Below are 27,613 nucleotides of genomic sequence, written 5' to 3' on the forward strand. Positions count from 1 at the left end.
CTTGCATTTCCGCTTGCGAATTGTATCTGCCTAGTGCTGTGGAAAATCGCACCAAAACCCGCAAAAAGAGAGGAAGTGTAGGAAGAGAGGAAGGTGACCTAAGATGTTTTTACAGTAAGCCCATCATATATGATAACGTGTCTCCAATAGAAAAGCATCTGTTAGAAAAAAGGTTGCTGGATAGTTAGGGACTGCATGTGCGATTCAGCTTGGAACTAAGCACCACCGCATCACCCACTTACATACCAACTCTATGGTCGTTGCATTTATAGAGCAGTGTGAACTTTTTGGCCATACTTTTATTTGATTCTGCGGTCCTCCTTATTTTTTGGTTCTGGAATGTATGATCACATATTCATAACAGCAATAATACACCAGCGGAAATAGTAGAGGGATCTTCCCCATCGGTTCTGTATCAGGAGACTTCATTCCCAACTACAGCATGGAAAACCCTAACTAGGGTCCAATGAAAGACAGAATTTCATTTAGAGGTTAATTTTTTTTTTAAATCACACGGATCCACATTAAATACAATATTTTATTGACAAGAGTTTATATTACAATGAAGCAAACCTTTTAACATATAGCATTTCCATTGCAGAATAAAGATTTGGTTTTTCTAACACTTACCACTAGGTGGTGAAATATTTTGCTTCATATTAAAACTTTCCATAGAAAAATAAAGCAGTCACATTTACCTATTTACAAGCACTTTCACAATGTTAATATGGCAAAATGTATAACATATTTCTAGTATCTTCATAATAAGGCAGTTTATAAATACTGTACTCTTTCTAGTAGCTATGTCATCTCTTCATTTAAAATACAGCAGTCAGGGGATGTATACTGGCTACGGTGAGAACGTAAAACTGCCTTTATAACTCATAACCTTCGAACTGCGTGGAAGAAAACACATAACAGACCTTATCACCACATATACCTGACCAATTAAAATATACACACAACATTGCACATTAACATTCCCTTTCATCCAATACCTGGAATAAAAAAAGAATTTACAAGAATGACAAATTCACACGCAAAAGTAAAGCAAAAAGACAAAGTTGCACCATTAAGGGTCCTGGGGAAGGCTGCCTGCAGCTATCCAATATTCTTCTTGAGGAAACCAGGAGGGCAGATTTTTCGTTTCGAGGCACATGGGGGTATTCGGTTTAAAGGCACATTACACTGCATTCGAAGCAGGGTCTGAGGCAACGGTCGCTGAGAAGCAATGAAACTTTGGGATCTTGCTGTCAGTTCTAATAGATTAGGCACTGCTATACCCTGACTGCCATGACAGCCTGGGTATGAGATGAGAAATGTTCAGCTACTTATCATTGAAGCACCTTTTAATTATAGTCGAGGTCCAAGCTATGGTCCGAAAGGATATGTCTTCACCTAGAACTTCCCTGGCTTCCATGGCTACTTTCTGATCGCGTGGTGCTGTATCTCTTCTTTACTATCATACTGATGTATGCCTTCATCAGCTTTGCAATATCAACCACCTTTATCAGAGAGAGAGAGAAGAGAACAAAATAAGTCGTTATTGCCATTTATATACATATATTCTGATATGAATGGTTGTAAATGATTTATAAAAAGATAATATTGAGCTAAAAGTAGACACATTTGGGGGGATAAACAAGTATTAATTACAAAAAAAATCCCAAACTGTGATATGTGCTGAGCAATATGCTACATTTAATTCTCTGGTATATATATATTAGCCAAATGTATTAAGAATTACATGCCGGGCGCTATCAGCAGTATACAGTGGCTGTACACAGACACAGCTTGTAGGCAAAGCTCACTGTATTGACCAGAACACGTAAGTTACATTTATGAAGTAGAGGCCACGTAATGTGCTGCATTTGTTTATCGCTTTCCATATTCGTATGGAGTTTTGAATTTGTCGATTGTGGCCGAAACGTGGTTTTCTACATTACAAGGACTGGTTTATGTGGCAATCTGATGTAAAAATGCTGCATGTTAGTATAGTCTGCTATAAAACTCATATAACTAGAGTTTAACAGCTCTATGTCGATAGAGTAACCCATACGAGGTATCCAATGATATTTCTTGTCTTTATGTTTTAAAACCTCTCTCCTTATAACTCCTGAGAAGTGGTTAGCATACATCGGACAGTAAGTTATAGATGCCCATATACTCTACCATGGAACTCCTACCTGTGGAAGCACAGATAAAAGGTGTTTTCCAATTCTTGGGAGTGTTTTAAATGAATCCTGGTCCATTGTGATGTAACATCTCACAGTCACATGACATAGTCGCATACCGTGAAAATAAATATCAGCAGCACAACCACCAACCAGACCATATGGACCACATAGAAATCCCAACTATAGGGGGGTACTCGTAGAAGATAGTCCCAGTCCAGGGGAAATAGCAGATCCAAATAAAAGAGAAGGAAACCGCGGTTTCCTTCTCTTTATATAGTTACATATAGAGTTCCTTACCTCCTTCGAGCAATTCACCTAAATCTACTTTCAAAATTTAATTCAACAACCTGGATAAAACTTCTAAAGAAATGTCAAAAATGTATAATGTACTATGTGAAAAATTGCTTCATGATAAGTTTTCTTGTTTGGGTCAATGGGAGAGAGATCTGGGAATCCCTACTAGCATACAAGATTGGGAATCTACGTTCAATCTAGCCTGTTCTCTTTCTAAATGTGCTACACACTTAGCGGCATCAAGGAAAATAATGTATAGTTGGTATTACACCCCGAGTCGTGTATCACGTATATATCCAACGTCATCTGACAGGTGTTGGAGATGTCTAGCTTCTAAAGGCCCTATGCTTCATATGTTCTGGGAATGTAGACTTTTATCGAGCTTCTGCCAGCAGGTAGAAAGTTTATTACAATCTATTCTAGGGCTCAATATTAATCCTGCTATATCTCTCTCCCAGTGTATTTCTCCCCCAGTGATAGGAACTTAATTTTTCATATGTTTCTATCAGCAAAAATTTTTATTGCAAAATACTGGAAGTCTACAACAGCGCCTAATATTCGAGAATTTATACAATATGTAAATATTAACTGTATTATGGAACTCTCTCTGGCCACTATCAAGGGTTCATATAAATGTGGGGAAAATGGGCGAACTCTAATTGTTATAATTCCATTTTGTGACTTGATCTTTGCTATCATTTCAGCGTGCCTTTGATAGACTATGTATGTTTTACTTTTATGTTGTTTGTATGTGAAAACTTTTTGGTCCAAATGTTTGCGCACCACCATATATGCAATGTTTCACCTGTACGTAATCATTGTAAAAATATTGATTCAATAATTTTTTTTTTATTAAAAGCGAATGTTCTATGCAGTCACATGACTTTGTTATATTTTCATCACTATGGATGACAGGTCACTGTGGCCTACCCATAACACATATCATAACACGGAATGGGACAGAGTAAACATTTTACAGAAAGTATATTAAAAAAAGGTCTCTTTTTTTATTTCGATCAGATCATGTTAAATGCTGAAGTTGAACTATGAATTGTGTTCCCTCATTCGTTTTATACATTATGGCAGAAAAGCGAGTTTCTGGTTGAGAAATGTATAGCAAACAGATGTTGCTCGCGAGTTTCTCTAACAACAATGAATGCTGACAAAGTGAAGGTTTCTATTCTTCTGCTAAGGAGCAACTGACAACATTAAATGACATGTAGCAAATTTCAGTGAGATTGAGCCTATGTATAAACAAAGATAGCCAATACCACATGTCGAATGTGTCTTTGAGTATACTGGGTTTACTCACCGCACTAGTTTCAAAGAGTAGCTCACGCTCATCCACAACTATCTTGTAGGTGTTGGCTAATGGAGCACCAAAAGAAAGGATATGTTCATAGTGAAACACTTCTAAAGGCCTTCCTTCTCCTCTTTTATAGACTGAAACGGCTTCAACGCTCACACCTAACCACAGTTCTTGAGGAAATCCACCTTCCTTGCACTGTAGAACACGTAAACATGCAAGAATTGTTAGAATTTGATAGGAATCTGCATATCCAACAGTAAAGGAACACATATCTGTTTTGCCTATCCAACATAAAACAAAAATATACAAAACATTTATTTTGCTAATACAATTTGCTTACCTCAACATCAAATAGTGTTGATCCATAACCAGGCCATTCTTTTATCAGGGCCATGTATTTGGTCATGCACTGTTCTGGGGTCATTCCTTGTAGTTTCTTCCATTTGTCAATAATATTGGTCCTGGTTGACATCACCTCCTCTTTAACCCACATATCAAACATTTGGTCTTCTTCCACCTTCTGTTTACTCACAGAGCCACTTCGGAAGCTTCTTCTCAAGGTTCCTTCCAAGAAACTAGACCTCTTCCTCTCAGCTCTTTCTGTAGGTGTGGACACTTTGGTGGACTGGGAAATTCGAGACTTCAGTTTCTGAACAGGATAAAATTGTTCCATCTCTGGAACAGTGGTGTGTGGGCTGTGTTCTCCTTGTGAATACTGTAACCTTAAAGCTGCAAGGACCTGTAGAGTTTCCTCAGGTGCTGGATAGTGGCCCCGAATAACTGCTTCATGTGCCTGAGAAAAGGTTTAATGGCGTGTAAAGTCAAGTTCGAAATGTCCTTACAATTACATGTGTTAATAGTTTGATATTTGTGCTATGTATTACATGATTACAGTAAAGTTTCTAAAGATTTCCTACTGAAATATACATAAATAATATGTGGTCACATTACTCTTACCTGTTCAAACATAAATGCGTATTCAACACTGTCTCTTGGTACATGTTCTGTGTCTAAGAAGCAATACAGCTTAAAGTAGAACTTCCATTGTCTATCTCCTACTTCTGCACTTGCTGCAAGCCTTTGATAAACAAAAACACAGTATAAGGTTACCTACTAAATATCTGACAAATTCCTGTAGAGATTAATACATGATCTAATACTAAAGCCCCATGTACAAGACCGGAATTGTGGTCCGCAATTACAGACCCATTCACTTCTATTGACCGCGGACACCTTCCCGTATATTTAGAAGTATACCACAAAAGATAGCACATGTCCGTTCTTTTTCTTTTTACGGGCTGTGCTGCCATACTTTATATGGGAGCATGACCCGCAAATGTGGGTAGCTGTCCGCGGCCGTCTGGCCGTACCTGCAACCGCGGGCCGTGATTACGGGCACGGCCATGTGCATGGGGCCTTAAACTGCACCACAACAGTCAAGGGACACCAATACTAGAGAATGCAGAGTATAATAAAGAAGTTACACCAGGTTAAGGTTATTGATTGCCCATAAACATGAGCTAACTAATCTGTTCGTAGATCAGGCAATGGGACCAGAAGACCATAGGACCAGACAGTGGATCTCCACCTAAAACTGGCAATGGAACAAATTCCTCTTCTGAGACTCAACTTTGCATGGTAATGTCACTACTCCCAGCCCAGAGGCCCAGGACAATATCAGTAAAATAAATATAGCATTTTGTGAGTTTTTAGCTTTTTGCAGTTAAAGGGGTTTTCCCAACTTAGACATTTATGGCATATCCACAAGATGATGATGGCCACTGCATCCAGTAAGCGAATGAATGTACAGCAGAGGTGGCCATGAACGTGGCTTTCTCCATCTACTTCTATGGGAGTTACAGAAACAGCCAAGCAAGCAGGCAGGACTGGGGTCAGGTGACTCCCGTACTGGAGATTGGTGTGGGTCCCAGAGCTGGGAACCAAATACATCAGACATTTATGGCATATCCTGTGGATATACCATAAATGTCTGTGTGGGGAATTAACCTTTAACATAGTGTTTAAAGGGGTGGTCTCAAAAGAAAGCCACCCTGGCGATCAGCCGCAGATCTGGCTTCTCAAAACCCTGACGTTCAGCTGTCATTCCTCGGGAGGCCTAACTACAAAAGTTAACAAGTCATAGACTATATGTAATAAACTTCAGCAGGCATGTACTGGGTTTATACACACAAGTTATTTTCCTGCATACATACAAGTCAGTATACAGCATATCTATAATCTCTGCTGTATGGTCTTGTGTAGATAAGCAGACACAGCACTATTATATAGTCACATCCCCAATACCTAGCTGAACTAAAGTTTATTACAATGGGAGGCGGAAGCGTTTTTTTTTTCCCAGGCGGCTTTTAGCTGTTTGCGGGGAAAAAACAGCGTCATGTCCTTTCTTGCCGCGGTTTCACCTCTGACATCCCATTAAAATCTATGGAAGGCAGAAAAATCATTCCTCGCAGCGTTTCTTGCCCGCGGTCCTCAATTGCCGTGTTCGAAAAATGCAGTGAAAGTTGCGGCAAAAAAGAGCAGACATGTCAAAATCTGCCTCAAAATCCCTGAAGAAATTTTGAGGCATATTTTTTCTGCCTGCAAAATACTCTGTGTGAACTAGGCCTTATGTTCAGGTTCAACTGTTTACTAGAACACAATACAGTGAAGAAATATTAAAATTCTATAAAGTGGAAGCAATATGGTAAAGCAGATACTGTATATAGGTAATTTTCTATACTGAAATGGCATCAATATTAGATTAATTCATATGGATTGTAACACATTTAAAGAGTTCAATAGAAAACACATCTAAGTACTGTATAATAATCTGTGAATGTTGAACATGTAACATTTTACCTTTCAAATTTAGCCAGTACATCTGCCACTACAGCTCTGCTTTCAATGGCTTTCTCTGTGTCACCATTGTACTCGAAAAGGGCAAACATATTTCTACTATCTTCCATGGCCAGGCCCCGGATCAACTTCTCTACAACCTACAAAGAGACAATGGTTATCTTCTTGTATGGCAAATATTTACTTTTCGCATGTAAGATTTTGGTGTGTACACATTACAAAGTAGTATTATATGACAATTATTGAAAACAATGGGTACAATGTAATACATGGTTGTGCCAAGTTCTCTAGAGCGAGAGCTGCTCATGGGTAGCAGAGGGAGGCCCAGAACTGGCCTATGGACCTGGTTGTCCTGATGGGAAGGCCCCTTTAAGAAGGAGATTAAACATAAATGCAGTACTATAAATTTACTGTAATTTATCAATCATTATAACAAAATACAATACTCATATTAACTTGCATTTTCACTGATATAATAAATAAGAAAATTAAGTAAGATACTTGGAGACAGGTTTGATAATTAGCCAAGGAAAAGAGGAGGGGCTGAATCTAGGAACCAATCAAATTGTTACTTTCATTTTCCCAAGGGCCTTTAATTAAAAATGAAAAATGCTGTTGGTCTCTGTGGGCAACTTGTCCTCTTTTGCTTTCTGCTCATTTTTGTAAAACGTCCCCATCGTGTAAGGGTCAGTCCGTGTAAGGTCTCACCTCGCCAGCTGTGGTGTGGGAGTTGATAGTGATCTTGCAGGCCCCCCCACCGTGGCAGTATACATTGGTTGTAATTTCCTGCCTCTTAATTAAAGCTTCAATTTCATCTCGAGATGGCACAAACTCCCTGCATTTGGTTTTTTTCAATGATTCATAGATAAATACAGCATACTTTTCCATCTCTGAACCTTGGAACTGTTCTCGTAATCTACATAAATAATAAAAAATAAAAAGATACAAAGCATAAATTGATTTACTTATAATGAAAAATCTTAATAATAATCATTCAACACTGACATAGATACAGCCTGTTTTCGAACGGATTACAGACAAATTTCTGGCTGGAATTCGGGAAAACTGCACCAGAACTAAAGCCGCCAACTCCTATATTTCTCCACAAATCCTTCTTCATTTGTTACTACAGATTACAATACAATTTCAAAACAATCTCATGAAAATATCATAAGACCAATTCCCTTACTGCCCACCTTACATGAGTTCGAAGCACCAGGTTTAAGACATGTCACATGAATCACTAACTTATTTTGATCAATAACATTTTTCCAGTCTATCCGAGATAGTTTATTTGAAATGAAGTATCTAGTATCCTGTCCCTACAGAACCAGTCTTGCGGACAGCTGGAGGGATTAAAAGCAGAATCAAATTCCTTCACCTTTCTTCAGCCTATTAACAAGATACAGATTTGTTTTCCGATAGCCCAGAGTCTGCACCTCATAACCTGGCCATACACATGAGATAAAAGTTGCCTGAACCTGCCAATTTGCCACTCTAATGTGTACAAGTGCTTCCCGACTGTCCCGCGATGTCGAGGGAAAGTGTAAAGGATCTGCCAGGCACAACTTCTGTGTATACGCCCATGGGTAATCAGTCTGCACCTGGTTCTATGTCTCTGAGACTGACTCCATCTTCCACCACTCAGGATGGCAGGCTTAGGAGTGGGAGAGCTTATCGCAGCCTGGCCAGACGGAGCTAGCTCCCGCCCTCTGTCTATTTATACCTGCCGTTCCTGTTCCTCCTTTGCTTGTGATTCTTCTCGTGTGGTTTCCTGGCCTTGCTGCAGCTCCTAGCTATTTGACCTTGCTTCATACTGACCCCGGCTTACTGACAACCCCCCTGCCCTTACATAGGCTTGTGATTATGTAAGGGCAGGGGGGTTGTCAGTAAGCCGGGGTCAGTATGAAGCAAGGTCAAATAGCTAGGAGCTGCAGCAAGGCCAGGAAACCACACGAGAAGAATCACAAGGAAGGGAGGAACAGGAATGGCAGGTATAAATAGACAGAGGGCGGGAGCTAGCTCCGTCTGGCCAGGCTGCGATAGGCTCTCCCACTCCTAAGCCTGCCATCCTGAGTGGTGGAAAATGGAGTCAGTCTCAGAGACATAGAACCAGGTGCAGACTGATTATCCATGGGCGTATACACAGAAGTTGTGCCTGGCAGATCCTTTACAGAAAGAGTGGTCAGGTGTGCTGGATTTCAAGATGCCTGATCCTTTGTTCCCGCAGAAGAACTTATATAGTGGCTCAATCCCCTCCCCCCATTCAAATAACCATGAACGCTCAGCCAAGCGTGAACATATTTAATGGTGGAGTCAGGAGAAATAGATATAGATAACAGTTATCTCATGTGTATTGCCAGCTATAGACCATTATAAATCACAGTCTAAGATGTGTCACCTACTCTAAGGGAAAACGCAGAGAATATGTTTTCCTTAACACCGCCATTCCGTGCCTTCAGATCACTGCACTTGCTGACGTGAAGGCTTCGAAACGACATAGCTCATAGCTCTCAACCTTGCATCGTGTATGGTTTTCTACAGTACAGTCCTTTCTTGAAATGTAAATGTTAAATAAATATTTAACTTACTACTTTCCGAACTAAACTTAAACCTCACCTCTTCAGATGAAATTTGAGATACTTCAGAATACTGCGGCTGGGTGGAAAAGTACAGCTCAGACAGGTGAGTATCTGCCAGTGATACAGGTTCCCAGTGCTGCCAGGATGGAGGGCGTTGTTGGTCTGTTTAATAAGCTGGCAGTAGAGTTCATCTCTTAAAGGTCGCAAGTCATGACCAGTTTGAAGAATACCCTGGATTATCGGGACAGGATCAGAGAGAGACTCGAGCTGCTGCAAAGAATTGAAAATCTTAATGGCTTCGTCCTGGAGCGTTGTATAGCCTTTGTCTTTTAACACTGTAACAAGAAATGACATGGGTGATTAAATCCCTAGCATATCTGATAACATTCAGACTATGATGGAATCTTAAAGAAACCAAACTAATTGCCTATTCCATGCAATAACATGAAGTACTCTGCTGATACTGATAACTACTTAGGGGGTTGACTGTACTATGAAATATACTTTACTTTAGTGTTTGACTTCATGACTACATTTCATATCAGTATAACAGAGAAGGAAAGGATCACACCTTAATAGAATATAATGCATAGCTGGTGCTGGCTCACGTTGTAGGAAACTACAGTATAATTTGGCTTTCACCGAACATCATCAATGTATACCATGTATACAATGTGCCACTCATTGCATTTCTAGGCACTATGATGATGCAAAACCATATTTCATCTTCAATGATATTGTCTAAGGCCTAGCCTTTAAACTAGAAGTTAGTTAGTTCTTAAATTAAAGTGGCTGTCTTGTCAGAGGACAACTTCTGTCAGATGGGAGCCATATCAGAGATCAGCTGATCACCGCGGGTACGGCTCCCGGCGCCCCTGCCAAAAAGCTGATTTAGTTGATCTATCTATCTATCTAATATCTATCTATCTAATGTCTATTTATCTAATGTCTGTCTGTCTATCTAATGTCTGTCTGTCTATCTAATGTCTGTCTGTCTAATGTCTGTCTATCTATCTAATGTCTGTCTGTCTAATGTCTGTCTGTCTATCTAATGTCTGTCTGTCTAATGTCTGTCTGTCTGTCTAATGTCTGTCTGTCTGTCTATCTAATGTCTATCTATCTAATGTCTATCTATCTAATGTGTGTCTAATGTCTGTCTGTCTAATGTCTGTCTATCTATCTAATGTCTATCTAATGTCTGTCTGTCTATCTATCTAATGTCTGTCTAATGTCTGTCTATCTATCGAATGTCTGTCTGTCTATCTAATGTCTGTCTGTCTAATGTCTGTCTGTCTAATGTCTGTCTGTCTGTCTAATGTTTGTCTGTCGAATGTCTGTCTGTCTAATGTCTGTCTATCTATCTAATGTCTGTCTGTCTAATGTCTGTCTATCTATCTAATGTCTGTCTGTCTAATGTCTGTCTATCTATCTAATGTCTGTCTATCTGTCTAATGTCTGTCTAATGTCTGTCTGTCTAATGTCTGTCTATCTATCTGTCTGTCTAATGTATGTCTAATGTCTGTCTGTCTATCTGTCTGTCTATCTATCTATATAGATTGTAAGCGCCTATGGGCAGGGCTCCTACAAAATGTATCTTTTAAACAATTGTTCCATTTGTAACACTGGCTTCTGTAATTGTTACAATGAGTTACTCCAATATTGTGCTTTGTTAAGCTCTGTGGAAGTTAGGCTCTGTTCACAACTGCGTTGGGGTCCCGTTCTGATGTTCCGTCGGAGCTTTCCGTCAAAACGGGACCCTGAACAGACACAAATGGAAACCAAATCAATGGTGATAGAAACGGAAACCTCTGGTTTCCGTTTGTGTCTGTTCAGTGTCCCGTTCTGACGGAAAGCTCCGACGGAACATCAGAACAGGACCCCAACCTATCTTCCTTGCATACATAAACTTGTTTGCATTCACTAATATTGTAAAGCCAATATATAGAAATAGATACAGAAATAATAAATGAATTACAGTTTAGGTTGATGTCTCCATATGGAAGTGGCAGCAATGGAGAATGTAAAGGGTGATGAGTATAACGAAGAATTGGATTTCTTTTGTAGATCTGCTCTACTACTTCATTATTAAGGCAGTTTTCCTTAAAAACAAAAAAACAGATACAGTGAAAATTGGATAGAAATCAGGCTCACGTCACAACAATGTTCATCAATGAAAAGCCTTCAAGAAATGTATTATTTATAATGATGTTATAATAATATATTCTTATTGTGGAGATTTATATAAAATGCCATACACATTAATGTTATTATATCGTCCAGGCCTTGTTAGTTGACAAGGCCTACCTGACTTTCGAGCAACCTCTTTTTATTATTAGATGCTCACCTTAATGTCCTGTATGAGCTGCTGTGTTGGGGTGTCTATAGGTGCCTTAGTGTCGATGACATTCTGAATAGCGCTGGCCCACCTTGTAGCTTCATTTAAGAGCTTTGTGTAAAGACGGTAACAGTGCTTGCGTCCATACACTATTACATTCCAGTGTCCTGTAAAACAAATCGTTGCCCGTGAATATATTGAATATGGACTTCTCATGCATCAAATATGAAAAAAAGAAAAGTTTTTTTTACCAGTTTCTTTAAATATCTTCTCCTCCGGCTGTACTACAGAACATAGACTGTTAAGAACCAAAGTGCCCAGTTTAATAGCATATTTCTCAGAGTTCTTGTAATAGTCTAGTGAATTGTGGGTAAGGACAAACCAACGCTTCTTTAGCTTCAACAAAGACATCTTAGAGCTATTTTTCACTTCTTTGTGTAGCCAACCTGTAATAAAAAATATCATTTTAATCCGTCCTCTGTTTTATTTTCATATAATAAGTGGAAAGATGTACGCTTTGGTAATATTATGTCGTGACACATTTGCAAAGTTATAACAATTAAAAGTTGACATACACCCATTCTGTATAGCATGTAGGTGGGCATTACTAATAATTCCAATGTTTTTGCCCTCAGTTTGAGCCTATTTAGGAATAAATAGATTTTTTTTTGCATATTTACCTAATTTAAATGGCTATTCTAGTTTTATCAAATAAAGGTTATTCATCGCACAGTGAACTATGAAATATTATACTATTTTCCAATATACTTTCTCATCTCACGATTTTTAAAATCTCTGCTTGCTGTCATTCATTAGTAAACTTCATAGTTTACTTTCAGGAAATAAAAATCTGTCCATGATCATGTGATGTACACACAGGTGCGTGGCTCGAAACAAGACATAGCTCTGATACACATACTGTAACGAACCACGCACCTGTGTGTCCATCACATGATCACGGACAGAATTTTATCCACTGAAAGTAATAAAGAATTCCATTAAATAACGGCAAACAAATGTTTTGAAAACCATGAGATATTGAAACAAAAAGTATATATTTTTTATTATACCATGAATAACCCTTTATTTGCCGAGTCAGTAAACACAGGTGACATTTCCTGAAGCAGACCATAAAAAGCGAGATACTGATAAAAATAATATCCTTTGAAAGTTACCAAAAGTGAATTTACTCTTTCAAGCATTTCTGATTATTAACCATCCACCAATATTTTACTCACACAGCACTTTAAATAAAACGGGGGTTGGGGGGAGATCATACTTACTATATTAGTCCTAGCCATGTTCTGTTCTTTACATGACAGAATTAGAAATACAAATAGATTTCCTGTGCTGCCACACATACAGTATATAAGTGTAATAAACCGAGCATGCATCTCACCTCGAACAATGAATTCCTGTCCTTCCACTCGAGTGTCGCCCTTCGACCTCTGCAGTAAAGTTATCCAGTGATGCATTTCTTCAGGTGTGTCTGAGTTACAGTGAAGGACACGATTTGCAGTAATGATTACAAATGAATTCGGTCTGGGGATGGAAAAAAGGCGGGAAAAACACTATTAGCTGTAAACATGGACACTGTTTGCACAACAGCCAATGGCCCAATAAGGATTTACCCTCACCGAGCAAATAAGTACATATGAAAGAGGTGTCGGAGTTCTCACTTTATTGTTATTTACTGTAAAGCTGCACAGTCGTGATGGAAATACTTATAGACGTATCAATCTAAATGTCTTGTAAGCCCAGCCCTTGGCCATGTCTGGTCTCTACCCTCAATAGATTGTAAGCTCTTATGTGTTTTCATATGTGTGAACTGAGATGTATGCTGCATTGCCCTTATGTACTGGTGATACACCATCTGTATTGTTATGTAAAGTCCTGGGGAAGATGATGGCGCTGGCCTGTTCACATCAGCGTTGGGCTTCCGTTCGTCGGTTCCGTTCAACCTTTCCGTCGGAGGAACCGATGAACGGAAAGCCAAACCGAAACCATAGCTTCCGTTTGCATTACTATTGATTTCAATGGTAATGCTTCCGTTGTAGTTGTATTCCGTTTGTTTGCATTCAGTAAAGTTTCCGTTTTCTTTGCGTAAACTTTATGGAAAGGTCGAATGGAATCAATGAACGGAAGCCCAACGCTGATTTGAACAGGCCCTTAGTGAATAACAATAATCAAATGCACATTTATTATATATTTTATTTGGAAGGATTGCTTTGATTTGGTTATTATGAATGGTAGTACAGACTTACCTATCAGGATTATCAGAAGCACAGACAGAATCGATCAATCCAACATCCAAAGTCCCCTGTATAGAGATAAAATATGTTGTTCAGCAATGAAAACAGGAATCATTTCTCTTCAGGGTTGGACTGGCCCACAAGAGGGTCCTCTGGTGGGCCCAGGCTCTGATAAAATTATGTACATGTACTCTATAGATCGGGGGTGGGCAATCAGAATAATATCCTCTGGTGGGCCCAAGAAACCCCAGTCCAACACATTTACTGACTTACACAATTTTATATTTACAAAAAAAAAAGTCTGAGACCATGACACATAATAAAGTGCTTTGTACATATTAATATGCCTCATACAAAGGTGCCAATGAAACCCTAAAGAATTCTAGAGGTTTTCCTATTAATAAAAATAATGTGATTTTGTGAGGAATAATTCCAGTCGTTATTAAATGGTAACATCAGATGGAGAATGTAAATTATACAAGATAACTCATTGTACAATAACTACTTACTTCCAGGACTGCCTATGGATGAAGTCATAGGCTGCTGGAGACTTGACCTTGTGAGACATTTGCAGCAGATTAAGGATATTAAGCAAAATAAGTTGGATTTTTTAACCGGCAGATGCAATAAAGACTGCATCACAATGGACATTAAAGTGTAGCTAAACGTTCCACAAACTTCTGACTTGTCATAGTGACATGTCAGAAGTTTGTATTGGTGGGGGGTCCGAGCACTGAGACCCCCAACAATCTCTAGAACGAAGCAGCTGAAGTACTCGTGTGATTGCTCAGCCGCTTCTTGTCTGTTCGGCTTTTTCCGGAAAGCCGATGTAGCGGAGTATGGGCTCATAGAATTTCTATTGAGTCCGTACACCGATACATTTATTTCCGGAAAAAGCCGAACAGACACGGAGCGGCTGAGCGCTCACACGAGCGCTTCAGCTGCTTCGTTCTAGCGATTGGTGGGGGTCTCAGTGCTCGGACCCCCACCAATACAAACTTCTGACATGTCACTAAGACATGTCAGAAGTTTGTCAAACGTTTAGCTACACTTTAAGCCATATAGTAATAGACTTGGCTTAGACTAGGTTCACATCATATTTGGGCATTACATTCTGTGCGTATGTCAGGGAATTCTCCTGACATATATCTAATGTGCTAATAGATTTTTATTAGCAAAGCACATGCCAAAAAAAAAGTCCCTTTGGCATACATTTGGCCAACACTTATTGGTATACCTTTGCCTCAATTGTTTTGAAAGTGCAATTCACAATGCTTTGTCTACAATATACAAAAAATATATAATTTTTTTTCAAAAGGAGACAACGGCAAACATATGCAACTGTATAGACATACTGTTGCATATGTATGGGGCATACATACAGCGTAATACCCACTAGTACTAGCAAAACGTGGTGTGAACGTAGCGATAGATTGATCACAGACGTGTGTTACATTACATGTTATTCTCTTTTTTTTTTATTAACCGTAAACATTTTGGTTTCCAAAATTCTAAACTGATGTGGACCTCAGAAGTACATTCCTTTACCCATTCTCATCTGGTTCTACCACCTTCCCTATCAGGTCCGCCTCTTCCAAAAACCTTTTTCAATAAAACTCAACTTTCATACCATGCCATAAGGGGTGACTAATAACTATATTATAAAACGTAATCCAACGTTCTTAAAATGCTTTGGTCATATCAGCCAAGAAGAGAAGAAGCTGCAACAGTGCGCCCAATGACCAAACACAGTCCAGCGTCCTGCTGGTGCCCCAACAATGTCAGGACAGTGTGATTAAAGTATGTTATCCCTATTATATTATTATTATATATTTTTGTATTATTATTATTATTATTATTATAGTGTAATAACATTTTCATTCTGAATTCAGGCACAATAGAGTGAAAGAGCAGATTCACCCATGTGTGCATTACCAGACAGATATATGTTGACCAGCACAAAAAAAAAAAAGTAAAAACAAAATTAGGATTACAATAAATCACTGAATAATACGCTTGGCTGAGTAATGAATGATTTCCACTTACGACAGCATTTTGTGGATTTGCTTGCTCATCGTGCATCTCCCGAATCTCCTGCTCTGTGGATGACTGGACCTGGCTCATCACGCTGAACCACTGACTGTAGGAAGAACAAAGAAATCACACAGTCATGAGCAGATTTGATACAGAACATCACAACTCTGTTCTCACTGAGTGAAATTACATGTTTAGTCCCATTTAAAAAAACAAAAACAAAAAAACAACTTTTGTAAATAGTCTTGATTAAAAATAACCTACTATTTTTCTATACAGATTTATGCATCTCCAAGGTTACAGACTACAAACATGACGTGTGTGTAGTCTGATCTTGTAGTCATAGGTTACTCCAATTTGTCCCCTCCTCTAGCTAACCTACAGACAGACTCCTGGACCTGGACTAAGCAGAGGAGTTGGACAAGTATAGAATGATCTTGATTAATGTAAGAAACAGCTATTTTATACTATGGTTTCTTCTATTAATCAGGTGTGTACATAGGTGCTGTATATTATCAGACTATTATTAGCGCACTACCCACATTCATAACTTCTGCCTAGTAGTGTCTATTCTGCTTTCACACCCCTCCTGTTCTAGACACTGATGGAGTGACTGGTGTGAATACGTGCTGAAAGCTTTATAGGAGTTGTGGCATTTGTTTACTGGAAACACAGAAATCATTATCTCCTCCAATGCTTCGGAAAAGTTAGTCATGGGTCACAAAACAGATATGACTAACATTACTAATATTACTGTGTGCGGACTTCTATTTTAGTTTTGTATTGGAAATAATGTCTTCTTGACCGGTAGGAATAGCTACTTTATTACTGGTCATATACAGTATACGTTTATATGGGAAATACTTGGGAGTCCAGAAGCCATGTATAATAAGTTAGCAATGACCTATGAAAGTGCTGTAATTGACTAGACCGCTGAAAGTATTTTAGAAAAATAACTTTTATTATGCCACTCTGAACTTATCAGACCGGGTTCACACACTTTTAGGACATACAATTATTTTCAATGAAATCTATTCCAAACTGCTACATATAAATGACATATAGTGATCAATTCCAATTGACAGAAATATTTGCCAAAATGTTGAAACTAGTTTAATAAGTCTGTGTTGTCTGACGGATCAATTTGTGGGGGTCACCGCTGTAAATAGCAGTCTTTTTCAGTTGTTATTATAGTACTCCCATGTTATCAATGTTATATAGAAATAAATTCAATTCAACTGAAAACATACTGAATAAAAACAAACATTGTGCAAACCCTGGTATATACGGATTTAGTCGTAAATTAGTGATGCAGAGACTAGAAATGAAGGGCTTATAAGCGTAACCATGCAGGGATGAATTGAGAAATCCAACCTTCATCTGAGTGTTTTTGCAACATTTTGTAATTTTCTTAACCCCTTCCCAACCGTTTCATGTAAATATACGGCAGCTAGCAGTGTGCCAGTTTGCAGAGCTACTGTATATTTATGCCTCCCCTTCCTCTGGCAATCGCAGCGTTTCTGCTGCAACAAGTATCCAGATCTAACAGATCCAGATATAACATCCCCTAGTCCAGGTGTCTTCATTGGGATCTGATGGGTTAATTACTTTCAGATATGGACAACCTTATGCTGCTGCCGGGCCACATTTGGCAGGTTGCAGCAGCACAATAGTGTCTAGATCTGACAGTAACCTGCATTCCCTGGTCTGGGTGCCATCATCGGGAAATTAACCTATCAGATCCTAATGACGTCACCTGGACCGAGGCTGTTAGTTGCTTTCAGACCTGAACGCCCCCATGCTGCAGGAACGCTGTGACCGCTGGGTTCCAGCAGAATAAGGGTGTCCATGTCTGGCAGTAGCTAATATTTTCTGGCTTGGATGCCTGTACGGTTAATAAATAAATATATTAAAATGTAAAAAAAACATAAGAAATAAATAAAAAAAATGTAAACAATTAGAACAAAATAATAAAGACAATGAAAAACTAAAAAACAATTAAAAACGCTCCCTCTATTAAAAAAATGTACATACCTCTGTGAACCCACATGCACAAAATTAGATATCCTGCATGACATAAACACGTTTTGTATGGGCATCGGGTGCTCAGGCATATAAGTGCCACTTTCCTGTCACATATAATATACGTTACCCAAAATATATTATAATTCCCCCTGAGTCCCCAATTTTTGCCTGTTCTCCCTTTCTGCTTTTTGTGCCTTCACTAAAAAAAATGTTTGTACTTGGATGATTTGAATCCATGTGAAGAAGTTGTATCTGAAGTTCAGGAGGGAGACACATGTAGAACTAAAACAGTGTCTTTGCTCTCGGCGCACTAGTGACATCATATGTTACACAATGTACACATATAATATCGCTATGCAAAGGAGAACTAGAGAGTTTATTTTTGGGGTAAATATTATGGATTGAACAAACTACCTTAAACAATTAAATTTTTTTTCCTTTTCTGACCATTTGTTCTCTAAACAAGACCCACAAATGTAAATTATATTAGCACTAATTTGAAATAATAAGAAAGTCCTATGTGTCCCGCAAAAAAGAGAAACAAAAAATTGGGGGTAAACTAAGAAATAAAAAAATATATAGAATATAGCATTCCAAATGGTGACATTTTGCTCTGTGCATCAATGCCCAAAACAACTATGGTTCTAAAATAATGAAACTATTTGTGTTTTACTCCAGACAAGTTACACACATGCAAATTTGAGCTACACCCTGCATTACTTCTACATTGGCAGCAGATGGCGGTGTTACATCAAGATCAGTTCTGAAAAGCTTCCAAAGGGATTTTATTTATTAAACAACAAATTGTGAAAAATGTAGTATTTTCTAACTTTTAAAACAGAATAGTTCTAAAGTTGCTTCTTAGATCAGGTTTAGAACATAAAATATTTTCCTGACAAAACATGTTAGGCATATTATTTATTAAAATATTTTCCTGACAAAACATATTAGGCAAATTTGATACTCAATTAATAAATAATTGTGATCCTAGGTTAAAGAGACTCTGTCACCACATTATAAGTGCCCTATCTCCTATATAAGGAGATCGGCGCTATAATGTAGGTGACAGTAATGCTTTTTATTTAGAAAAACAATCTATTTTTACCACTTTATTAGCGATTTTTAGCTTTATGCTAATGAGTTTCCTAATGCCCAAGAGGGCGTGTTTTTACTTTTGACCAAGTAGGCGTTGTACAGGGGAGTGTAGGACGCTGACCAATCAGTGACCAGTCAGCGTCATACACTCCTCTCCATTCATTTACACAGCAGCATCGCGTTCTTACTAGAACACGACGTGCAGCCACATACACAGACATTAACGTTAATCAAGTGTCCTGATAATGAATATACATGACTACCAGCCTGGACGTCATGTGTATTCAGAATCCTGACACTTCTGAATCTTTTCTGTGAGATTCCATCAAGCCACGTGTAATCTCGCGAGATTACGAGGTAAACAAGATTTCGTTTCCATTGCTGGAAATCTCACAGAAAAGATTCAGAAGTGTCAGGATTCTGAATATATATGACGTCCAGGCTGGTAGTCATGTATATTTATTATCAAGACATTTGATTAACGTTAATGTCTTTGTATGTGGCTGCACGTCGTGTTCTAGTAAGAACGCGATGCTGCTATGTAAATGAATGGAGAGGAGTGTATGACGCTGACTGGTCACTGATTGGTCAGCGTCATACACTCCCCTGTACAACGCCCACTTGGTCTAAATTAAAAACACGCCCACTTGGGCATTAAGAAACTCATTAGCATAAACCAAAATTGCTAATAAAATGGTGAAAATAGATCGTTTTTCTAAATAAAAAGCACTGCTGTCACCTACATTATAGCGCCGATCTCCTTATATAGGAGACAGGGCACTTATAATGTGGTGACAGAGCCTCTTTAAACCCTTCTGTTAACTTTTCTTTTACTTTTCTTAACTAAAGTGCTTATATAATGTTGAAACTAAATAATCTCTTACAGCAATGTTGTTATAAAATAGGAAAACTTACTGCACTGCCAATGAAGCAAGCAGACATTGTTCATGCCGCAACATAGCACAATAAACAGCCTTTGTGTGCCAATGTACCATGCAAATGTAAAAAATGGTGTTACCTCGCATCTTCAGGGGACTCTGCAATTAAGTGGTAAATTCGATTTTCCACTACGATGTCAATGCCATTCTCTTTGCCTGTGTTGTCGATGATCTCCCTGTAATAAGTGCAATTCATAAAATAATTTAAATGTTATAATAGTTTAAAAAATGTTTATAAATCTTTAATAAAAATTGCTTAAAAATAATTGCCAGTTCCTTTCTGGGTAATGTTTAAAGGTCATTTGGATAACCAAACACAACAACTTGTAAGAAAATTTCTAAACATATTATACAAAGAAATTAAAGTGCACCTCCACTTTCAGTGCAGAAGTGCGCGCAATAATCGTTGTTCTAAATACCTTTAATTAGCTATATTACTTCTAGCAGCATGGACTGTGTATAGTCTGTGCTGCCGGTTGCTCATAACCCTTCAGTGGCGACCTGCTTGTCTCCATGGCTCCCCTATGCAGTACAGCTGTGGGCACTAGAAGACAATTGCGATTCACAGGTCGGTTGCCGATGGGTACCTGGTAGATCGTGGGCAGAAGTGCAATCAGTACTGCAAAATAACGTTCAATCTGTAGTACTGACAGAACACTGCTGGGTGGCCATGGAGCCGGGTGCTGCACATGCATGCATTGACAGACTGATGCTACAGCAAAGGAGTTTGAGAAGGGAGTGAGCTTCAATGCTATAGCATCAGTACGTATCTATCACCTGGCTCCATAGAAGCCTGCACCGCCCTGCTGAAGGCGGCAAGCAACGAGAGTTAAGTGAGTATTGGATTTAATTTATTCTTTCTTCCTTTGTTGGTACACTTAATTTTGGGGCACTATGGGGAAGCACTACTACTAATTTGGGCAGTCTGGGGAGCACTATTACTAATGGGGGCACTCTGGGAGAACATCATTACTATAGGGAAGCACTATTACTATTGAGGACACTATGGGGGGACTAATATTATTACTATTGGGGGCCACTATTATTAATAGGGCTCTCTGGAGAAGCAATATTACTATTGATGGCACTATGGGGGAGCACTATTACTAATGAGGGCACTCTGGGGGAGAATTATTACTATTGGGGGCACTATTACTAATGGGGGCACTATGGGAGTATTATTACTATAGGGGAGCACTATTACTACTGAGGGCACTTTGGGAAACCTGCTATTAATGTTGGCGCACTGGGCTAGCATTATTACTATTGGGAGGCCACTATTACTAATAGGGGCACTATTATTGCTGTTCGGGGCACTATTAATAATTGGGGCCCTCTGGGGGAGAATTATTACTATTAAGAGCAGTATGGGGAAACATTATTACTAATAGGGGCACATTGAGGAGTACTATTACTAATACGGCCACTCTAGGATAGCAATATTACTATTGTTGTCAGTCTTACTAATGGGGATCTCTGGGGATAATTATAAGTATTGGGGCATTATGTGGAATTCTGCTTCAAACAACATTTTTTAGAAGCAATGCTGAAGTACTATTACTTTCAGGCGCACTATCTACTTGCCAAAAATATTTTTGGGGTCATTTAGTGGCCATTATTACTGTCAGGGCCAGAATTATTTTTGGGGGACATTATGTCACTGGAACGGTTAGGGGCACTATTTGCTGGGTACAATTATTTTTGAGGGCACTATGTGTGGCACTAATTACGGTAGGATGGACATCTGCGGTAATGGTATTTTTAGCAGAACTATCAATTTGGCGTTATTATTTCTGCAGTACAGCATTTGGGGCCACTGGGCAGCATGAAAAGCACAGCATTAGTGGTAGCAGCAAGATGCCACTATTAGGGCACCAGGATGGGGAGTTTGTGTTGAAAGGATGATTGAAAAGTGAGGAACCGAAGATGTCTGGGCAGAAAACTCTGCAGAGACCATTTGTGGTTGGAAGAAACATTTATGGCGGTCTGGGCTGGATGAAGAAGATGACAAAAGAAAACGTCTACCATCAGAGATGACATCACCTGTAAGTCACTGGCTGCATTTGTGTTTTCTGCCTTACTGATTAGTGCTGTATTCTCCTGTATGTTCTGTAGCGATGAATTTCATTTAATAATTAATATCCATCAGGGGACAGTGTCTTTTAAGACACTAACAACTCCCCTGATAACTTTCACACCATTCCTCCCATTCACCACACATTATCTGTGGTGGTCTAGGGTAGTAAAGGACTAAAGTGTAATTATCATTTTATTTAATCAAAATAGGTGCAGAATTATGTGCTGATTAATTTAATAAGACATCTATATAATGGTTGGAGCCCTGTTTTTCTGTTACAGAGCTCCAAATCTCCTCCTTTCCTTCCCACAGTCATAGTTATATGATACCACTCTGGCGGCCTACACATGGGGAGGCTCACTGCATATAGATTTATATGGCTTTGAACTCAACACTAGCTGCATAAAGCCATATATAAGGAGCTCTCCCTACGGGTGACTGCAGGCAAATATCTGATTTTATCTGAACAATCCCTTTTCTACATGGCCAAACTTTTATGCTGCTGATAAGTAACCCTATGTTTAAAGTGTCTGATAGTGGCTTGTCCCTCTTTCTCCTATTAAAAAGAGAAGTTGGGGGAGATACGTCGTTTGGGTGACAACTATCTTATGTGTATGGCCAGCTTCACAGATATAGTTCCGGATGTCAATCATTTTGGTTTAATCACTAGAAGTCAATATGAAATAAAGAGAAGAGTTCATACAAGTAATATATGCTCTCTCTAATATGTGCAAATTCATTTAATTCATTTATAACTTTGCCCACTGGCCTAGTAGATGCACCAACTACAAAAGCCTGGGTGAAGACAATTAAGTTGGCAATACATAATAAAGCTTAGTTTAAGAATTGTAATGAATCCTAGATGAAGTAACTTACTTAGCGCCTCTGAGTTCTATGGTTCCTTTTAGTTTTTCCTCACTGTCACTTTCAAAGTACATAAGCTTGGACTGCCGGAGAACAAACCAACGCTTCTTCCAGTTCCTTCTAGACAGAGTTGATGATCCTCCACCTTTTTTATAAAGCCAGCCTTGCTTCAAAGCTTCCTGCTTGGACCTGAACCACAGGAAGGCTTCATCTTTCAAGACACACCAACGCTTCTTCCATGTATTCATCATCCCACCTACAAGTAGATCAATAGAAGAAATGATTATTAAATACTTAGCAGTGAAACAAAAAACCAAAATGATTACAATAAAGACATTTGTACATGATAATCCGCATGTACAGTGGTGTTATACTGCAACTAGATCAGTCTGATGGGTAGTAATAGCTATTAATATAGAGTGAATTGAACAAAAGTCATCCATATTTGGACTTCATTTTCCATTGGAGATACATTATTGCACACATATGCTGTGCATACATCAATCCACTGTCCCTCTTGAATAATTTTGCATACGGGACACATGAATAAGTAAAAAGTTTCCATATTCTGTTGTTATTCTTTAATATGCTGAAATTAAAACAGCTTGTAGCCTGGGCCTGACTTTTTACAGTGTGAGTGTATGTACCCTAAAAATCTGTCCAGTCCTATATCACCCCAAAGACTTACTTACAATAATTGGTCCAGGAAGCTGACATACAAGGGAGTTATTTGCCTGGACATAGAAAAAACAGCGTTCAGCGATGATTTCCATTTGCTTTACAGTGTGAGGACCAGACAGCTCCCCATATCTTAGCTTTCTGGTCCCCTGTGAGTAGGACATTGAGGAAAATTGTATATTATGGTTAACTGCAGTGAAACTTCAACTTTAAATCTTAAATCTATCTCTCTAGCCATCAGAATAGTGAGCTGCACATAAAAAGACTGTAAATTGTTTTTCAAATAACAAATGTTTAATCCTGCTAGCCCCATAAAAATTCTGCAAATACTTCTGATGCATGAAGAAATATAGAACTAGTAATAATACCGTCCTTATGCGCTCATCTGTGTAGACACTAAATATGGAAAAAAAATTATGTGCTTCTACCAACAAAAAAACCCAAAACAAGTTTGACAACCAGCAGTTAAAGATTACCCTAAAGGCAGACATGCTTAACTCTAGCTACATTGACGTCAATGGGACTAGTATACTGTATTTGCTCTCTTAATTCTATATCCACATTACAATACCTGCATTATTTACTAAAGTCTTTTGTTCTGTGATTGGTGTAAAAGCCAAACAGACACGAAGCGGCTGAGCGCTCACACGAGCACTTCAGCTGCTTCGTTCTAGCGATTCGTGGGGGGTCTCAGTGCTCGGACCCCCACCAATCCAAACTTCTGACATGTCACTATGACATTTAATTTTCTGAGAGACTAAATTTTGGGTTTTCTTTAAGGGCATGTTCACACGCAGTGAGCAAAAACGTCTCAAAATATGGAGCTGTTTTCAAGAGAAAACAGCTCCTGATTTTCAACCGTTTTTTGTGCCACTCGCGACTTTCGCGTTTTTTTTCTATAGAGTCTATGGAAAACGGCTCCAAAAACGTCCCAAGTAGTGTTCTGCACTTTTTTTTCGCGGCAGTTTTTTTATGCGTAAAAAAACGCAGCGAAAAACCCTCTGTCGGAACAGAACGCCGTTTTTCCATTGAAATCAATGGGCAGATGTTTGGAGGTGTTCTGTTTCCAATTTTTCGGCTGTTTTTCGGGCGTTTACGGCCCGAAAAACGGCCGTGTGAACATACCCTAACTGTTCCCATAATCACCAACATTAAAAGAAAAAAATGCTGGAAATAGATCACTCTGTGTGTAATGAATCTCTATAATATATGAGTTTCACCTTTGGAATTGAATTACTGAAATAAATTAACTTTTTGATGATATTCTAATTCATTGAGAAGTACTAGTATATATTCAAGAAAATCAATGCTATTCACTACAAGACAACCAATGTTATTCACTTCATCTGTCAGCGGTTTTAATGTCGTGGCTAAATGATATGTATTTATATATAAATATACAGTATATATGTAATGATGGGGGTAGGGAAACAGACAAGTGAGCCCTAATCTACCCGCCACTCAGTCCCTGCCTACTTGCAACGACCCGCCCTAGGCGACGGGGTAAAACTGGGCGACGGTCCCTACGCTCAATAAGTGCATGACAGACAAACAGACAAGGGTACACAGAAGCAAGGGAAAAGGGGCAGTTGCCCACGGCAACACCGTGAGCAACAAGAGTGGTGAACGAGCCGAATCAAACTAGGAGTGTACGAGGTACCAAACGCAGAGCAGAAGAGTAGTCAGTAAGCCAGGGTCAATATGAAGCAGGGTCAAATAGTTCAAGAAGCTGCAGCAGGGCCAGGAAACCAAACGAGAAGAATCACAAGCAAGGAGGAACAGGAAAGGCAGGTATAAATAGACAGAGGGCGGGAGCTAGCTCCGTCTGGCCAGCCTGTGATAGGCTCTCCCACTCCTAAGCCTGCCATCCTGAGTGGTGGAAGATGGAGTCAGTCTCACTGACATAGAAGCAGGTGCAGACTGATTACCTATGGGCGTAGATACAGAAGCTGTGCCTTGCAGATCCTTAACAATATATACATACTCTTCAGCCATAACTTTAAACCGCTGACAGGTTTAGTGAATAACATTGGTTGTCTAGTCTTGATTGCACCTGTCAAGGTGTTGGATATATTAGGCAGCAAATGAACAGTCAAATTGTGAATTGCAGCTTGCAGCTCTGGGGTTGCATCGCAGCAGACCGGTCAGATTTTCCATGCTGTCCACTGCCGAAAGTGCCTACAATGAACACATTAGCATCAGAACTGACCATGGGACAATGGAAAAAGGTGGCCTATTCTCGTGAATCACGTATTCCTTTACATCATGTGGATAGCCAGGTGCGTGCGTGTCGTTTACCTAGGGAAAAGATGGCAGCAGGATGCACTATGAGAAATAGGCAATCTGGGGGAGGCAGTGTGATGCTCTGGGCAATGTTCTGCTGGGAAACCTTGGGTCCTGGATGTGGATGTTAATTTTACATGTATGACCTACCTAAACATTGCTGCAGACCAAGTACACCCCTTCATGGTAACAGTATTCTCTAATAGCAGTGGCCTCTTTCAGCAGGATAATGCGCCCTGCCACACTGCAAAAATTGTTCAGGAATGTTTCGAGGAACATTACAAAGAGTTCAAGGTTTTGGCTTGGTCTCTAAATTCTGCAGATCTCTATCTGACCAAGAATCTGTGGGATGTGCTGGGAGAACATGTCCGTTCCATTAAGGCCCCGCAGCTTCAAGAATTAAAGCATCTGCTGCTTACATCTTGGTGGCAGACACCACAGGACAACTTCAGAGGTCTTGTGAAGTCCATGCCTCGACAGGTATATATACACACACAGTGTATATTTGAATTGTATGGTGGAGAGGTTCCTATATTTTTTTAGAAGAAGCCTTTGAAGGTTATCTTTGGTTTGGGTCTCCTTTTTCTCCAACTCTCATATTAATATGGGGTGAAAATTTATAAGTAAATCTTGATAGAGACATAGTATGATAAACGTTTTCAATGTACTTAAGTTCCTGGTATTTTTATCAAATAATACCACAGACTGTAGAAAACACCTTTTTAGCCACATTTCTACAAAAATAATTTGAGACCACTTAAAAAATGGAGTTACTGTATCTTTAAAACATTATTAATGAGCATTCGTATAGTAAACCACATTCTTTTTATGCATGGTCAGCATAAGGGCATATACAATTTCAGTCTATAGCTTTGTGATTTTGCAGATGTCAGATTGAGAAAGTTTTGACCCTTTTGACCTTTAATAATTCGAGAACCCCTCAGCATGACCTGATTGTGTCGCCTCATTATGCACGTGTGCCCGAGCGTGGGTTCATTCAGCTCTCATCACAGCAGGACATGTCTTCCATCCCCTGCACAACTCAAACAAAGACACCAGAATACAAAGTGCTGTATATATTTACCTTAATAGCCACATATCACCAGCAGCCCAATATGTATGCAAAGCCCTCACATGATCTGTTACAGGAGTGGATTGTATTCATTATGGATCATTTATGAGAAAAAGTACACGCGTTACAACTTTTATATAAAGGAATAGCACTTCCATCATGGTTGCCCTGCAATCTGCTGTTTACAGTAGCCTGTACACTGCAGACACATATTAATGGACTGAATAGACTGAGATCCCAACAACAGCCTTCTCTGCTTTATCACATTATGGTATGGTATTACAACTGCAGTCATTATCCTTACTGTACCCAACATGCATGGTCCGTAGCTTCATTATACTACAACATGCATCGCAGCCATTATACAATAACAAGATCAGATCATACATCAAGACTAAAAAGGAGTGATATACAAAGTATAATATCCTGTGACATGGTTAACACTAGCTTACCTTTCATATGAAGAAAACTGTGGAAATAAGGCTGGGTAACGCAGCTGTAGACAGAATCCCGTCTGTAGGAAAGTTCATCATCCGTGTCAAACCTTGAATCAAAGTCTTCTTCACTGTCTTCAAACTAGAAGTACATAAGCACAGCATTAAGAGACCTATAAATGGATCCTAAAGATTAAAGAACTATATGAGAATTTTTCTCTGAAAACCTTGGTTACTGCCATTTGTGCCTTTGCCAAATCAGGAAAATTCACACTTTTTGTAAATGTTTTCTGGAGTTTACAACAAGA

The 27,613-nt window shown here is 39.1% G+C and overlaps 1 protein-coding gene across 1 annotated transcript in view; it reads right to left on the bottom strand.

The window, feature by feature from the left end:
- Window positions 1–524: 524 nt before the first annotated feature.
- MYO10 (myosin X) overlaps window positions 525–27,613 on the bottom strand; it is a 216,060-nt gene continuing 188,971 nt past the window's right edge. Inside the window, exons 26-41 of the mRNA XM_075826765.1 lie at window positions 27,324–27,447; window positions 22,851–23,094; window positions 19,978–20,073; window positions 15,852–15,945; window positions 13,818–13,873; window positions 12,953–13,095; window positions 11,805–11,999; window positions 11,563–11,720; window positions 11,194–11,317; window positions 9,256–9,553; window positions 7,345–7,552; window positions 6,640–6,776; window positions 4,738–4,858; window positions 4,121–4,573; window positions 3,784–3,975; window positions 525–1,505 (exon numbers count right to left, since the gene is read on the bottom strand). Coding sequence (XP_075682880.1) covers window positions 1,395–1,505; window positions 3,784–3,975; window positions 4,121–4,573; window positions 4,738–4,858; window positions 6,640–6,776; window positions 7,345–7,552; window positions 9,256–9,553; window positions 11,194–11,317; window positions 11,563–11,720; window positions 11,805–11,999; window positions 12,953–13,095; window positions 13,818–13,873; window positions 15,852–15,945; window positions 19,978–20,073; window positions 22,851–23,094; window positions 27,324–27,447 — 2,754 coding nt within the window. The 3' untranslated portion in view covers window positions 525–1,394. The remainder of the gene's footprint in view (window positions 1,506–3,783; window positions 3,976–4,120; window positions 4,574–4,737; window positions 4,859–6,639; window positions 6,777–7,344; window positions 7,553–9,255; window positions 9,554–11,193; window positions 11,318–11,562; window positions 11,721–11,804; window positions 12,000–12,952; window positions 13,096–13,817; window positions 13,874–15,851; window positions 15,946–19,977; window positions 20,074–22,850; window positions 23,095–27,323; window positions 27,448–27,613) is intronic.

Source organism: Rhinoderma darwinii, chromosome 5, assembly GCF_050947455.1.
Source record: "Rhinoderma darwinii isolate aRhiDar2 chromosome 5, aRhiDar2.hap1, whole genome shotgun sequence".
Taxonomy (NCBI): domain Eukaryota; kingdom Metazoa; phylum Chordata; class Amphibia; order Anura; family Rhinodermatidae; genus Rhinoderma; species Rhinoderma darwinii.